General features: G+C 37.9%; 1 protein-coding gene across 1 annotated transcript in view; it reads left to right on the top strand.

The window, feature by feature from the left end:
• TFAP2D (transcription factor AP-2 delta) overlaps positions 1-15,576 on the top strand; it is a 46,685-nt gene that overhangs the window by 11,637 nt on the left and 19,472 nt on the right. The window contains exons 4-6 of the mRNA XM_080340898.1: positions 5,590-5,755; positions 8,547-8,665; positions 15,391-15,532. Coding sequence (XP_080197024.1) covers positions 5,590-5,755; positions 8,547-8,665; positions 15,391-15,532 — 427 coding nt within the window. The remainder of the gene's footprint in view (positions 1-5,589; positions 5,756-8,546; positions 8,666-15,390; positions 15,533-15,576) is intronic.

Below are 15,576 nucleotides of genomic sequence, written 5' to 3'. Positions count from 1 at the left end.
GTCTTAAAAACAGCTGACCATCCCCTCAGTCCTACTGAATCTTCTGGTTTATATTAAAAAAAAAAGTCCTGTGCATGCAACCATGTCCATCTTTCCTTAGTATGAATGTTGTAGCGAGAGTCGTTATATGAGATTGTTGATGCTCATGGGCCATGCTGGTTTACACGACTACTTACACTATGCAAAGTTTGTACATCTAAGTGAAACAACAACAACAAAACCTGGGGAAAAAAAAAAAAAAAAAAAAAGCAGTACTTAGTATTTTTCCTGACAAATGTAAATGAATTTTAGAATTTTGAATATTTAGTTTCTGAGATTTATGACTGTGTCATGTGAGGATAATTTGGATAAGATTTTAAATTGCTTATGGACCTTTGGGAACTGAACATGGGATTAAATAATACTGATAAACTCTATACAGTTAACTGCTTGCTTAAATTTGCAACTTTCAAGGGAAAAAGAAAGCTGAGGAGAGGTAGATTTTCATGTCTTCATTTTGTAACATACTGTAAACTTGCCAGAATTTCAGAACAGAGTAGAAAATATACTATAAACTGGAGACTCCTAGTAACAACACCTGTAGATATAAATAATATACTAATAAAAAGCATAGCATGTTATTAATATTTTATAAAAGATTAATCTGCAGGCACTCATGCATGCTTACATTTATAGCGTACAAAAGCACAGGAACATACATATATCCTGAAAAACAAAATAAACAGTACTTCTGCACTGTTGTCACAGAATTTCTGTACCCTTTTCACCGGTATATTACAATGTTTCCTTCCATAACTGCATTACATTTATGGGTGAATATCTTGGAAAAAGGGAGAACCTCTTTTTGAGTGAATATAAGATACCTATCGTATTGCAGCTGCTATAATTAACAAATAAGAAGTGACCTTACAGAGTGTAAGGATGTATCTGTACAAAATTACAGACATACATTTTAAAAAATATTTGTATTTAAAGTGTAAAAATCATCCAGTGACATCAACTAATATGCCTCTCTCTCATTTCTAATGAAGTGAGAGAATACTTGAGAAAACCATAACATGTGAGAATACAGATTTTGTCAATGAAAAGATGCATGAATACTTAACTCTGAGGGCGTCAGGGAGACTTACATTTCAGCAGATGCCCAAGCACATAACTAAATCAGAATAAATGATCTCACTCCAGCCACCCTATTGTCTTCTTTATCTATACAAAGGGAGACCTACAATCAAAACACACCAAGCTCTTTGTGCATTGTGCATTATTGGGACTTCCATTGTGTTGACAAGACTGTTGGGTTAGGGTATGGTTCTGTTGTTCTTTCTACTCTCATCTACACAACCCATCATCAGCTTGTGTTGGCATTTTGTAGTGATTTGTGCTGTTTAATGGGGAGGCAGGAATAAGGAAGGGAAAATATTTTCACAATGTTGACTATTACTACCTTTTGCAGTATCGCATAGCCTAACTTTTGTTCATCCTGGGCTTGGGGGAAAAAGCGAAAGCACAGTTCACACAAAGGACTATGTTGTATCAAGTACGAACCACTCAGATAGAAAGAAAAGAATCAAACCTCAAAAGTAAGCTAGCAAAAATGAACAGAGTCTTTTGTTACTCTTCTCCCTCAGATCCCTTGGCAATAATCTCCCGAGGTGATTTGGTAGCTGAGATGATGGCAATATTGGGCCCCAGGTCTTTCACCTAAATGGGGTCTGCTGCGTAAAGTATATCTCTTCTTTTCCTATCCTTTTCCTTTCGAACAATCATATTTGTTGAAATCAACATGAAGATGACAGATCAGAGAGTAAAACTGTGTAATGAAGAAAGAAGTAATTGAATAGAGTTGGATAAAAGAGAAGCCCTGAAGAAGGATTTGTGTGCCTGAAAGCTTCTCTTCTTTATTATTTTTTTTTTTCCCAAATCTATCAGTTGCTATATAAAGTATATTTCCCCATTTATCTAAACCTTCTTGCTTGTGCCTTTAGACGACTGTGGCTGCAACAGCACAACTGCCACCACTTACAGTCATCTCTAACACAGTACCTTATAGTAACAGATGACTTCAGACCAAGCCACGTAATCACTTCCCTGTGCAAATAAACAGTTGTCCTAAAAAGAGTCTTTTTAACATTCACAGACCCATTTCACATGGTACTTGGAGCACAAAATTGCTGAGGCAATCTGCTGGATAATCCTACCAGTTATCTCACCTTCTGCCTGCTCTCATTTTCTTTTCCTAGCCTTGCAGTAGGACTGATGGGGTGGGTAACTAGTCAGGGAGCAATAGCCACAGGTTTCCCTTCTTGATGTACACTGGTGGGCTTATTATTTTGCTGTGACTATGTGTGGGGTTCTTCATCTGATGAGCTGCTGATGGCATCTTATGTATCCTGGCACCAGAAGGCAGTTTGTAAAGTTTTCTAAAGCAAATAAAAGCTGCTAAGAGCAGTAGGGATCTCCAGGTTGAAGTGCTAGACTTATGGGAAGGCATTATTTCCATTCTATTCTTTTTTTTAAATTTTCTTCTGCTTCTTCATCTGATGTCTGTTAGCATCCCACCTCTCAAATACCCTGTTAAGAGAAGATCACCTTAACAGTTGAACAAGCATTGACTTGTACAACAGCACCTACAGCAACATTGGGTTAATGGGAAAGAAAAGCTGGTTATTGCCACTGCTGTTCAGCACAACTTAAAACACACCTTGTCCTCTCCTCATTGAGCTGCACTTCTTCATAAAATCATGTCTCCACTCTAATGCAAGATCACAATATGGCGGAAGAAATACACAAAGTGGATGTGTTTGGCACGAAACGTAATCCTTCGTCTTTCAGTGTGGTTGCACTTAACCTTTGGTTTCTCTTTCCAACAGCCCTTCCTTTGTTTACTGTTATCCTTTTTTTCTGTTTACCACTTGGTGTAAAGGCCAGGACTTCATCCATTTCCTCTCCAAGGTGGTGTTTGTGGTAGGAGATCCATGCCTTCAAAACTGCACACAGTTTGTGACAAAGATATAGCTTCATCTAGAAAGCACCACACAGCTCTCTGTTGCTGTGTCAATGAATTATTAATATAGTGAAATAATTATATGCAACAGATTTTACCTTCTTGTAATTTGAAACTTATTCTCCATGTTTCTGGAAAGCAAATGACTTAGACTTGTTGTTTTCCTTTACTTTTAACCCATACCTAGCTTACCTGGAATTGCTGTGTTTAAGATCATGTTGCATAGGCATGATATTTTTAAAGACTTTTAGACTGTAAACAAACTTCTACTAAACTGTAATAAGAAATGTTGGAGCAAATTCTGGTTAGGGTAGGAACAGCTGCAGGGTAACAGGTTTTTGAATTTAAGGAACAATTATTTATCTTACATAAATGGTGCCCATGCTGGCTTAACCCGTCAAGAAGATAAACTTTAATATGACACTGATTTCAGTACAGTCTCATTATAAAAATTACAGACTTATTCAAGTAAATAAATATGTACACATTGCTATTGGGTTTTTTTTGACACATATATATGCACATGTGTATATGTTTTGTGTGACAGAAGATGACAAACAAACAAATCTACTTCATGTTAACATTCTTCACAAATGTACCTAACAAGCCAGAAGTTTGAAAACGTTGATTGAAAATATTTGTAAGTTTCTGTGTAGCCCTGCGTCACATATGAAAAACAAAAGAAAACACTAAAACAACAAGAAAACCCAAAAACCATTTCTGTCATGTGGCATCAGATTTCTGTATTTGAGCATATGAGCTCACGAACTGTAGCTTTGAGCTGTGCACAAATGCACATGTGTGTTTGATGTGTCTATATGTTTGTTGATGCATGATTTGTCTCTATATTCTGTCTGAGAATGGACACTAATATCTATCCTGTAGCATGATTAGAAAAATCATAAGATATCCTGCCGTACTGAGTCAGGATCTCACCCATCTGGGATTTATACCAAGAGATGTTCTTTTCTGGTTTTGCTGTCAGCACAAATGTTTAAATATACCTTCAAGAGCTGAAATATTTGGAAAGAAATTCTGTTTGCCTTATGTACATGAGTTATAGTCTGCCCTTAATGAAATTTCATCCCTCAGTTATATTCCTCTGTCTCTGCTACAACTGGAACATGCATAGTCACCTTAATTTTAAGAGGGATTATGTGTGGGATAAGATAGTAAAAGTGTTAGGATTTTGTCTAAAATTATTTTTAAAAATAATTATTTCTATTCTATTCTATTCTATTCTATTCTATTCTATTCTATTCTATTCTATTCTATTCTATTCTATTCTATTCCATTCCATTCCATTCCATTCGCATTACAGAATTTAGATTACAAACTAAAATTTTTAAGCATGATAAAGCGAGTTCTTGCAGTACAAAAAGATTTGGATGTTCACAGGAAATAAAAAAATATTGTGGTATTTTAAAAAATACAGTATCTTTAGTTGAAACACTAATGATGAGCACAGATTCATTCTGCTGTAAGGCTTTTATATCATTATCCTCACAGAAACCACCTGAAATCCTTCTAGTAGCGCATTGAATTATATAGTATTTTATGTCACTGTCACATGCAGCTCATTCTTTTTTCTCATCTTTCCTCCAGCAAAGAATTGTGCATGCAGTGGTAAGAATTTTCTCATTGTAGTTAGGTTGGAGAAGGCAGGTCAAAGAAAAGTGTTTTGCACTTGCTGATATAATATGTGTTACTTCTTAAGTTTTTTGTGTGTTTTGTTTTGGTTTGGTTTGGTTTTCCCTTGGATTTTGTGGTATCCTCTTGGACCAGATGCAGAGAAAGTTTGTTCTCTTTTTCTCTCACATATTAACTTTAAGTTAAAAGCTCAATTTTGCCTGAGGAGTTATTGATTACAGTCTCCATTGAAAGATTTGGTGATCATTCAGCAGTTTTAGACCCAGACTAAGTAATTGCCACTTTCAAGAAATAAACAATTCCAGAACTAACTTGACATAAACTGGTGTAGCTCAATAGAATTCAATCATTAACATCAGCTGAGGATTTGACCTGACTTTAGAAGGAGCATATGAGAGTTCAGAGGTGTGGAAAACCATTTTGGCTGCAAATCACTGCAAACCTGTAGTGCTGTTGCATCTTTGTTATCCTAAACACTGTTATGTGAGTTAAAATGTACATTTCTCATCAGAACAAATGTCCTGGATTTTTCACCAACTCCATGTTTTAAAATCCTGAGTGATAGCTGAATCTGGTTTAATCTTATGTTATTAATCATGCTAGATACAAGGGTGACAATAAGTAATTTTTGATTACTTTGCAATCAAATGAAGTATCCATAATGATCTAATTTGACTATAAAGTTTATCATATCTACTAGTTCACTTTTCCATTACTGAAATTTCAATCTGTTCATCTTTCTCAAAGCAACAATGTGATGCAATAATTGAAAACAAAACCAAAGCCAAAACCACCACCCCAAAATACTCTGAAAACCCAAATAAAACCAACAAATACAACCACAAGTAAACAACAGAATTGTTCTTCATGACTGAATTTATCGAAACATGCAATATGAGGTTTTCCCTGCTCTAACATGTTTTTCTTGTTTGTAGGTGGCACCTGTGTTGTTAACCCCACCGACCTGTTCTGCTCTGTTCCCGGTCGCTTATCTCTACTCAGCTCCACTTCGAAGTACAAAGTGACCATTGCAGAGGTGAAGAGACGCCTTTCACCACCAGAATGCCTCAATGCTTCCCTCTTAGGAGGTATTTTGAGAAGGTAAGTTGAAGGTGAGAATAACAAGTCCTAGACAGTGCTGTAATTTCTGTTTGTTTTTTTTGTTTGGTTGTTTTGTTTTTGTTTTTGTTTTTCTGCAAAAAGATTTTGTTCCACTTCCCCACTTGGACAAGTGGTCACAATTTGGGAAAAAGGAGATGAATTGGGAGTGAACACTGTCTCTAGGGAAAATTTTGGTAAATGACAAAAACGAAGATTGTGGTGTTTACATTTTTCAGAGAAAGTTTACAATTTTCAGTGAACTGATTGGGTGTTTTTTACCCCTCAGTTCAGTAACCCATCAGAGATAGATAGGTGTTGCTTTGCATTGTTTTGAAAACAAAACAAAACAAACAAACAAACAAACAATAACCCCAAAACAAAACCAAAAAAACCTCTGAAATGTGCGGAAAATTTCATCAGAGCTACAAATCTGACTTCTCATTTAGAAACAACTTCAAGGTAAATTGCTTTAACAAGTGTAGTTACAGCCCTCACTCATCCAAAAACTAAAACGTGGAGATGTAGGGATGCCTTTTCCTCCTGTTCTCTCTTGCTTGCCTTTCAGAAGAGATAGATAACATTGGTTTTATTTTTCTCATTGTGAGATACTGGAGTAAAAGCAAGTAATTAGGTACAATTTTGTCTCTGACCCTTCACTGACCAGTGTAGACACCTACAGGGAACAGCAGCAGAGAGGAGGAACACGGCAGACTGTGCCTCACATTGCAAGTGGAAAAGAAGGAAGCAACTGTAATTCAGCCAGGCATATGGAAGTCGCAATGTCCCTGAGGCATCAACTTAGATAACATAAGCTACTTGAATGCCCTTTGATCAAAACTAGCTGTAAAGTCATAGGCTATTTCACTGTTGTCACTGAAGGCCACACGGATACTCATACTTATACTGAAAGTCATTTTAACCAACCTGCGTTATTCTAAGATATGTAGTAGTTGAAGAGCTGTCTCGAACCATCTTCCAGAGTAAGAACTATAGATTGTAAAATTGTTTTGGGGACATAAGTCCTATTTCACTGCCTCTATAGGCACTGCAATCCTAAATCTATCTCCACAAAAATTGCCCTCTGTTATTGCTTCACCCTGGAGAGGCTTTCAGCTAATAGTCACCGAAATATTCGTTTAAAATACTCATACCACAGACTTCATCAATACCAGTGCAAGCCGTTAAGAGTGCAATGGTATCAGCCTGAACATGCGGACTCATCTATATCTTCTGTTAAAATTCTTTAATGATCCCCAGAAGTATTTGACCCAGACCAAAAATCACTCTTCCAAATCAACTGTGATCACAATTCAGGAGTTAGCAAAAGCCATGGACTACTTCTAGGCAGCAGTTTGGATGCACTAATTCTGTTTTATGAGACAGAGAGTGTAAATGAATGGATTTGGACAGTCTATATCTGTGGGTGTCACAATTAGAGAACACACTCAAATGCTTTGTAGACGACCAGCAGAGATGTATGTAGCAAAACCCAAAATCTTTCATGGTTTGCCTGAGACCTGGCTGGGTTTGTTTTGCATCCTGTCAGCAGTCACTGCCTAGGTATTTTCCCAACTAGCTTTTCTTCACAATAAAGTGTTCTCGGAAGACATTTCCTGACACAACCTGGTTGAAGTTGCGCTATATCTTAGTACATAAAAATGACCACCCAAATGGTGGTATTCCAAGTTTGGTTTCTTCCTCTGCCTAAAGGAACTTCAACTTGCACCTCAAAACATCTAGTTAGGCATGCTTAACACTCAGTGATTGTTTATTCTAAGCTAATGGTTCCTTAATCTAATTTGGGGCTAATTAAATATTTGTTGGACAAAAACAAAAGTGTAACTGTAATGATTACTCTGTTATCTAATGACCAGGTCATTCATTTGGGATGTGAGAGATCTGAGTTCCAGTCACTGCTCTATTCATTGTTTAAGCATTTTTACATTAGTTATTCACTGTCAGCTGGCTGCTGCATTCATCCGAAAGGCACAGGTTAAAATTCCCTCAGGCTGAGCAAGAAATTGAACCTACATCTGCTGCGTAAGCAGATATGTTTCAAATATTTCAAACATTGAGGAAGTGCAGAAAAGCAGGTGTGGGGTCCACCAAGAACCATTTTGTGTGAACAAAGTGATGTAGGCATTTGGTATAGGGGCATAGATAACCAAGGATAGCTGGTATTTAAGTTCAACATTTTCTATTGCTGTATCCTTCTTACTTGTAAGTATTGGGCTTTGCAGACTACATTTCTAAGTACCCAGGTATCTACATAAATTTTAGCTAGGGCTGGGTTCCATGTAGATGTCTCCATTTGAGTAGCCCTCTGGCTTTCTTTATAGTCAGATGAGAGAGATGGGTAAAGTCCTCTCATTCTAGACATCTGCTTAATATCATTCTAGAAGTGTGTGTTTATGTCAATTGTCTTCAAAGCCTGGGATTGTTAAATCAGATGTAAGTACCTGCACTGTCAATGTTTACATTCAGTCATTGCAATCCAGGCTCAGTGCCCAAATCAGAACCATTGGTTCCACTAGGTGGGAAGCTGTGTGAAGATCCGATGGTCCTGTGACAGACATTAAAATGTCTAAGTTTGTCAAAGGACCAATGTAAAAGACTCTCACAGTGCAATCAGGAAAGAATACACCTCTGAATGATTTTCCATCAATCCTATTAGAGTAGGTATTACTTCACACATCTGTCAATAAGGTGTGTACAATTTCTAGACTCAAGATGGGAAAAAGAAGTGCAGAATAAAGACAAGTTTCTTTCTCCTACTATTCTCTCATGATAGAGCAAAATCCAAGAATGGAGGACGCTGCTTGAGAGAAAAATTAGACAGACTGGGACTGAATTTGCCTGCAGGAAGAAGAAAAGCAGCAAATGTCACACTCTTGACTTCCTTGGTAGAAGGTAGGGTTTATAATATTGCAATATAACATAAACATAATTAAAATGTTTCCTTGTATACAACATGTTTCGGTCACAGTGTTAAATATCCTAATATGTATTTTGTACGAAGAGGAAAACTGACTTGCCTAAAGCCACAGAAAGAATGAGTGGCAAAAATGGAAGTTCACTCAGAGATGTCTTGGCTCCCAGCAAGTGGTTTGGTCTTGCACTTTCCTCAGCATTGATCTGTGCTTTCTGTGCTGGGATCTGACTTACAAATCGATGATCCAAGTGTTCTTTTGAGAGAGATGAATGTCTTATACCAACTCTGTAAGTAGGTTTGTTTATCTTCTTTTTTTCTTTTTTTTTTCAACTTGTGAATTTCCTGGAGCTGATCCAAAAATGTGATATTATTTTCCCCATAAGAAAGCATAATATTTAGACAAGACTTTCCCCCCACACATAAATGAGTGAAATCTGTTTTCAGACAAACTCTAGACAGGCCCAGGAGATACTTTCTTGGCCTTTATTTGTTGTTTAAATATCATTCACCAAATACTGCTGGGCTCTTCAAACCTTCAGCTGGGAGATGCAGGTTCAAACCCCTCAGGCAAAGGGAAGAAACTCTACCTGAATCTCTTCTATTCTTGGTGAATCCACTAAGTACTCAGTTTGTTGTCTGGCTGTGAGTAACAGCTCTGGGAATTTCAGATCCCTCCTCCTTGATGCTGAGAGCACCCAGCTCATCTTAAAGGTCAACACCTTGTAGGATTGTAACCTGAAAGGTCCATACAGATCTAGGCATTAGGCTGAGGTCTCAGCCCATATTACCAGAGAATCACAGAATTTCAGAAAGGTTGAGACTAGAAGAGACATCTGGTGATTTTCTAGTCTAACCCTCCTGCTCAAAGCAGGGTCAATTAGAAAAAGTTGCTCCTGACCTTGTCTAGTGAGATTTTTAATAACCCGAAGGATGGAGAAATAGTGCTGAATTCACAACAATGGATGTTTTTCACCATCTACAAGGAGGGACTAGGGTCCTCAGGGGCTGCTGGGCACACAGAACTACAGTGAAGCTGCTCTGAAATTCAGGTATGTCCATATCACACCTGCTTGTATTAAACAGAAAGCCATAATGGGTTTACAGGGAGTTTTCTCCTCCAGCTTAGAGGAGTAAAGGCTGTTCCTACCCTTGCAGTCCTTCATGCATCTTGAGTCTTCCAGGGAAGAATAAACAGAGCTATGTGGCTAGTTACTCACTCATTAGAAGAGATTGAGAGTGCTGACCTGGGATTGATGGCAAAATACCTTTACTGTAAGTCAGAATTAGATTTTTTTTTTTTCCCAGGGATGGAGCTGTGCTTGCCTCAAAGCCAATAGCAAACCTATTGCCAAGTCTATGGTGCTGCTTTTGTTCTTGGACTGCCTTAATGTGAGTCCTAAAGGTATACACCAAGGAGACTGAGCTCACTTTGTCAGAAACCTGTTTGCTTGGACATTCGAATAATGAACTTCGTCCACTGGAATTTTTGAGAAAGGAGCCACCATGTCCATTAACATTCCAATGGAAAACAAAACAAAGTTCATTTTTTGTCCATGTAACCAACCCTTGGACAAACTTGGCAGTGCTTATTGAATTCTTTGTGGTATAAGCTTTCCTCTCTTTGTAATTGCAGATATTACTTCCAAGGGATACTAATTTGTAGCAGGGTTTCTGCAAGGAAACTCATCCCTTAATGGCTCCTGCTACTGGGAGAGGCAGAAATGGAAAGACACAGGGTTATTCCAGGTTTTAGAGGAGAAAACATGAAGAAAACAGCGTTGTTTTTTAATCTGTGATGTCAGTACACAAATTGACATAATGATTTGTTAGTCTAATTAAATTTCTAAACATCAGGTGCACTGTGTGGACTTCTCATAAGGACCCTGGATTGTGTCATTCTTTATTACTTTAGATGGTTCTAACTTTATTATTACTAAAGACTTTATGAAAATTACTCTGTGGCCTCTTGTTTTCTGCAAACTTTCTTATTTTGGGGTTCAACATGGCTGCTGAGTGTTCACTGTTTTTCTTGTTTTGGTTGAGATTCATCTTTAGTGTCTTTGGTAGGAACTTCTGGGCCCCAGAGTAGGAACTGTCTGACAGATCGCTTCTGATCTTTACGTTGCCATCACATAAATCAGCCCAATGGGTGGAAAAACAGACTGGCAGAATGAACTAACATTGCAAGACTCTCCACAGCAGCATGGGACACAGCTTTGTGCAACCTGTAGGTGAGGGATGCCCTCTAGTGCCTAGTTTCGATGAAGGGAAAGGTCATTTTTCTTATCACTTCTAAAAGGAAAATTCCTGTGTTTTAGCTAGTACAATAAAAGCTCCTCCATTAAACACCAGCATTGCCAAGGCTAACCCTTACTGGTGGCTCAAAGGAATCAAAAGCCTCCCCAGTAGGAGCAAGAAAGGACATGAGAAGAGGAGAGATAAAAAATCTATAATTTGTTTTCCTGCTAAACCTGAGACACTAAATTTACCAGATATAGAATCAACTTCATTTGTTGCTTAGGGACCAAAATAATTGAGAAAAATAGGTCAGTGGTTACTTTTTTCACCCTGCTATCAACTGTCACGCTTCTCCACCACCCGCCTTTGTTTAAATATCCTCCCACTTGTTCCTCCTCCATTCTCACCCTACAAATAGAAAAAAAAAAAACAACCCAAAATTTTCCTTCCACCTCCTGTCTGTCCCTCCTCCCCCTGTGTTGCACTTTGGCTGGGTAAAGCATCCGGAGGAGGTGAAGCCGAGGAAAGAGTGGGAGGTTCAGATGGCCGAGTGTCCCTCTCCTGGGACACAGCTTCTGCCTTCACTCCGCATAGGAGCATCTCTCACTCTTGCTAGACTCAGGAGACACCCACACTGCTCCTTGCACCTGCCCACAGAAGCCTGTCAAGGTAAAACGGGCTGGTCTCTCCACTGAGGATTTCCAGAGCTGTCTCTGCCAATTCAGCTTCAGCAACTGTCCTTTTCCATCATACAAAGCTCTATAGTCAATTGTTAAATTATACAGGAAAGACAGAGCTGCCTATTGCTGTAATGTTGTGTGCTGAATTGAAGAAGACAGTCAGTGATGCTCATTCTTTGTCTCTGCAGCAGGAAAATTTGATTTTAGATTGAAACAAGACCACTGGTTATAGAAGTCAGGGTTTTTAGGGTTTTTTATCTTTAGTATGACTCCTCCTTGACATAAATGATAACTAGGCAGAAGAAAGAAAAGAGTAATTTCATCGACATTTCCAACACTTCCACATTATCTCCTGCAATAAATGTCCAAATTGTGATGTAAAAAACAAAGAACATATTAAAGACATTTTGTACCAACTACATTCCCCCACCACACAGACATATATCCTACTGTACAAGGGACCTCTACTCACTGAGGTTAACATAAAACAATATGTATAGAAGTATATCACAACTCACTTCTAAATACCACATCACGATTTGGTCCAGGTTCAAAATAATATCTTCGCTCAACAATGAGATATGAGAAATCATGCTCTGCAGGGTGTTTTTATGTCCAGATTTGTATTCTTATTTAGAATTTGATATAATTTAGAATGCCTACTCCTTATATCATATGGAAGTGCATGTTTATATGAATAAATATGTGTTGTTATAATATGCATTTACAGTACACATCAGCTTTCCATTTCCAGAAAAAAAAAAATTTAAAACATTTTAAATTAATTATATCACAACACACAATAGGTACATTTGTATCTACATTTTTACCTATCTATATGCACAAGCAGATAAGTCATTTTGTATCTTTTTGCTTGTGATTTTATCTCTTCATATACCATCAGTATTCAATCACAATCCCAGCTCCAGGTAAAATGGACAAGTTTTATACCTATGTGTAATTTTCTTGGATCATCAAAACAGCTTAGTATAATTTTCTCAGCTCTAGTAAACAATATACACCATCTTTGTAAAGATAAGTTTGAGTGACAATGCATATTTTCATTCCCCATTTTTTTTTTTTTTGACATTATGTGAAAACATACAAAGTTGAATCAATTTGTTGTTGACCATGCTAAATAAATGCCTACATTTCATCACATAAAGTTTTGCTGTCTTGAAGAAACCAAGACTTTTCTAATGGCTAAATGCTTAAATTGTTTGCTGACTACATTACTTGTTTTCTTACTTGGGTCTGATTGGGACCAGGACGGAGCTGTCTGGAGAATGGTAACTCCACCTGATGTCAGCTTCAAAGGGTTTGACTTTTATCTTCTTTCCATGCTGGCATGAAAACAAACATATCAGATATTTTAATGGACTTTTGTTAAAAACAAAGCATGGTGGTCTTCTGCAATTGAGTTAGCTGTTAAGTCTTTATTTAAGAAAGAATAAAAGTATAGCTGAAATAGAAATTTTGAAGCACCCCTACAGAAATTTAGAAGCTATGACGTAAATTTGTACCCTTTCTCGTCCATGAAGAAGTCTGGGATAGATGCTCTTAATACAAAACTGGCAGTCAACTGTATGTCTGTTCATTCTGACCCACTGTCAACATAAAATTAAAATCCATTTTAATTTCTCTGAAAGTTATTTTACTTTACCAGAAGCTGCAAATTATGTGAAAGCCATTTCTCCTTTCAACTCAGAGGTAATGATTACTTGTTAATTTCTTATTCTTTTTAGGCATACTCAAAATCATGTTTAAAAAATCCAAATAATACAGATGATTTTTAGTATAATCTTCATTTTTTTGCATATATAGAATCGGTTACAACTGTGAAGGTTGTTGTTGACTGGTGTCAGCAAACTAATTCCCTGGGAGTAGTGCATGTATTTTACTAGTACCTGAATCTAATTGGGTCAGATAAACACACAACAAAGTATTTGCTTGTGGAAACAACAGGTATTTTTCTGGTTAAAACACTAATGATAGAATGGGAGACAGTGCATAAAATAGAGGTCAGTGCACATGGGTCCTTCTGCCACAGGGCCAGTGAAAGTTTCCATCCTTGTGGGTTTGGCCAGGCCTGTGCAGAACAGACTCAGTCTTGCTGGGGATGGGGTTCATCTCATCATCTCTGTTGTAGTTTTATCTGTCCTCTCATGTCTCATTGTAGTCAGTAGTCATTTCTGGGTGATTAACAATTAAATGAAATTAAATTAAGAGTTGAGCATTCGATTAGGTTGCTCATAGAAGTTGTAGAATCTCCGTAGCTGGAAATGTTCAAAACTAGGCTTGAGAAGTCCATTAATAACCTACTCTAAGGCCATGCTTTCAATGACATGTGATGTCCTGAGTTCCCTTCTAACCTTGACTTTTCTATAATTTCTCTGATCCACTTTTGCCTTCTGCTTTAGCATGGCATGATACATGCTCCAAATTCTAGCTTTTTTCCACTGACTTGAAAGTATTAGGTCAGATGTCAATACTAACATTTAATCAGAGGAATTCCTTTGCACATGTTCTCAAAGGGAAGCAGTACAGGTCCTGTATCCCTCCTCTTCACCTGGAGCATCATTCTGCTCTCCAAAGACCCAGGGCCCAATGCCACCTCTCATGATGGCAAGCAAATATACAACTCTGAAAAAAAAACAAAAAAAAAAAAAAAAAAAAGAACACCTTAACCCCAAAACTATTCTGGAGCACATCTTTTACTCATGCAGATGTGCTTCAACATACACTTCTGGTAACTGACCTATTTCTACCTTCTATGATGAGATGAAAGTAAGTGTCATCTGGAAGGGCCTATTTCCCACCAGGGAAAAACTAACTTAGGCACAGATGTTCACATTCCAGGCAGCTGTGTCTGATCAGAGAAATCACACACCAAGGTTGTCAGAGTCACAGTACACAGGCCAGAATGTTCAGTAAACCTTAAAATAAATTCCTGGGTTCCCTAAACTAGCAGAGAGAGACAGGTTCTTCCAGAGGTATTTGGCACCCATCATGGAGTTGAGTTATGGTGTCCAGTCTCCGTAGTAAGGTAGAGAGTTGCTCAGTGCTTGTCTCTGTCATAGACTCCTCATAAAGCCTAGTCAAGCCATGTACTCCCTTTGCCTTGATTTCCCCACTTGTAAAACAGCAACTACGATCTTCTTTGTCATCCCTTTTCATTTTGTCTGGTCAATTTTGATTGAAATCTTCTTGGAAACAGGAGAGTTTCTTGTACTCTACTTCGGGGTCTGCTCATCTTTAGTGTGGGACACTTGTATTGTGCCTACTCGCTTAACCCCTAAGCAAATATACTGAAGTGTACGTTATCACCACAACTCTCTCCTGGGGTAGAAGGATATTCCTCTTTTAGAGATAGAGAAATAAAGCACCAAAGGCTGGATCTCAGATCTTCAGAGTGATATATTCTTACCTTTCTCTCATTTCCATGCCTTAAATATCAATGATGGACTGGGATTACAAAACCTGAGCAGCTGCCCAGTACTCACTGGTGGGTTCTGGAGGGAGCTAAACACAAGTGTCTTGACTAATATTTTGTAATGAGAGGAGTAACCTCCTTGTCTTCTGGCTGGCACCATGTGATGACTAAGCATGATCAGGCTAAATGGGCTGAAATCCATAACTGAGATTGGGAATGAGTGTCTACAAAAGTGATTTGTTATTGTATTATTATTTTTTTTTAAGAGTGGGAGAAATTCTGTAAGCATAATCATAACAGTAGTAGTAATAATAACCCTAAAAACTAATTGACCCATTTTGTTTGCCCCCAGGGGAAGCATTACATTTGGCCAGAGATTTTGGCTACACCTGTGAAACAGAGTTCCCTGCCAAGGCAGTAGGAGAGCACATCGCCAGACAGCACATGGAACAGAAAGAGCAGACAGCGAGGAAAAAGATGATCCTAGCGACAAAGTAAGAAGGGAGGGGAAACGGAGAAAGAAATCTGTCTGCCACTT

The sequence above is a fragment of the Nesoenas mayeri genome (assembly GCF_963082525.1).
Source record: "Nesoenas mayeri genome assembly, chromosome: 3".
NCBI classification, from domain to species: Eukaryota; Metazoa; Chordata; class Aves; order Columbiformes; family Columbidae; genus Nesoenas; species Nesoenas mayeri.
This window is presented reverse-complemented; position numbering and strand designations above follow the sequence as displayed.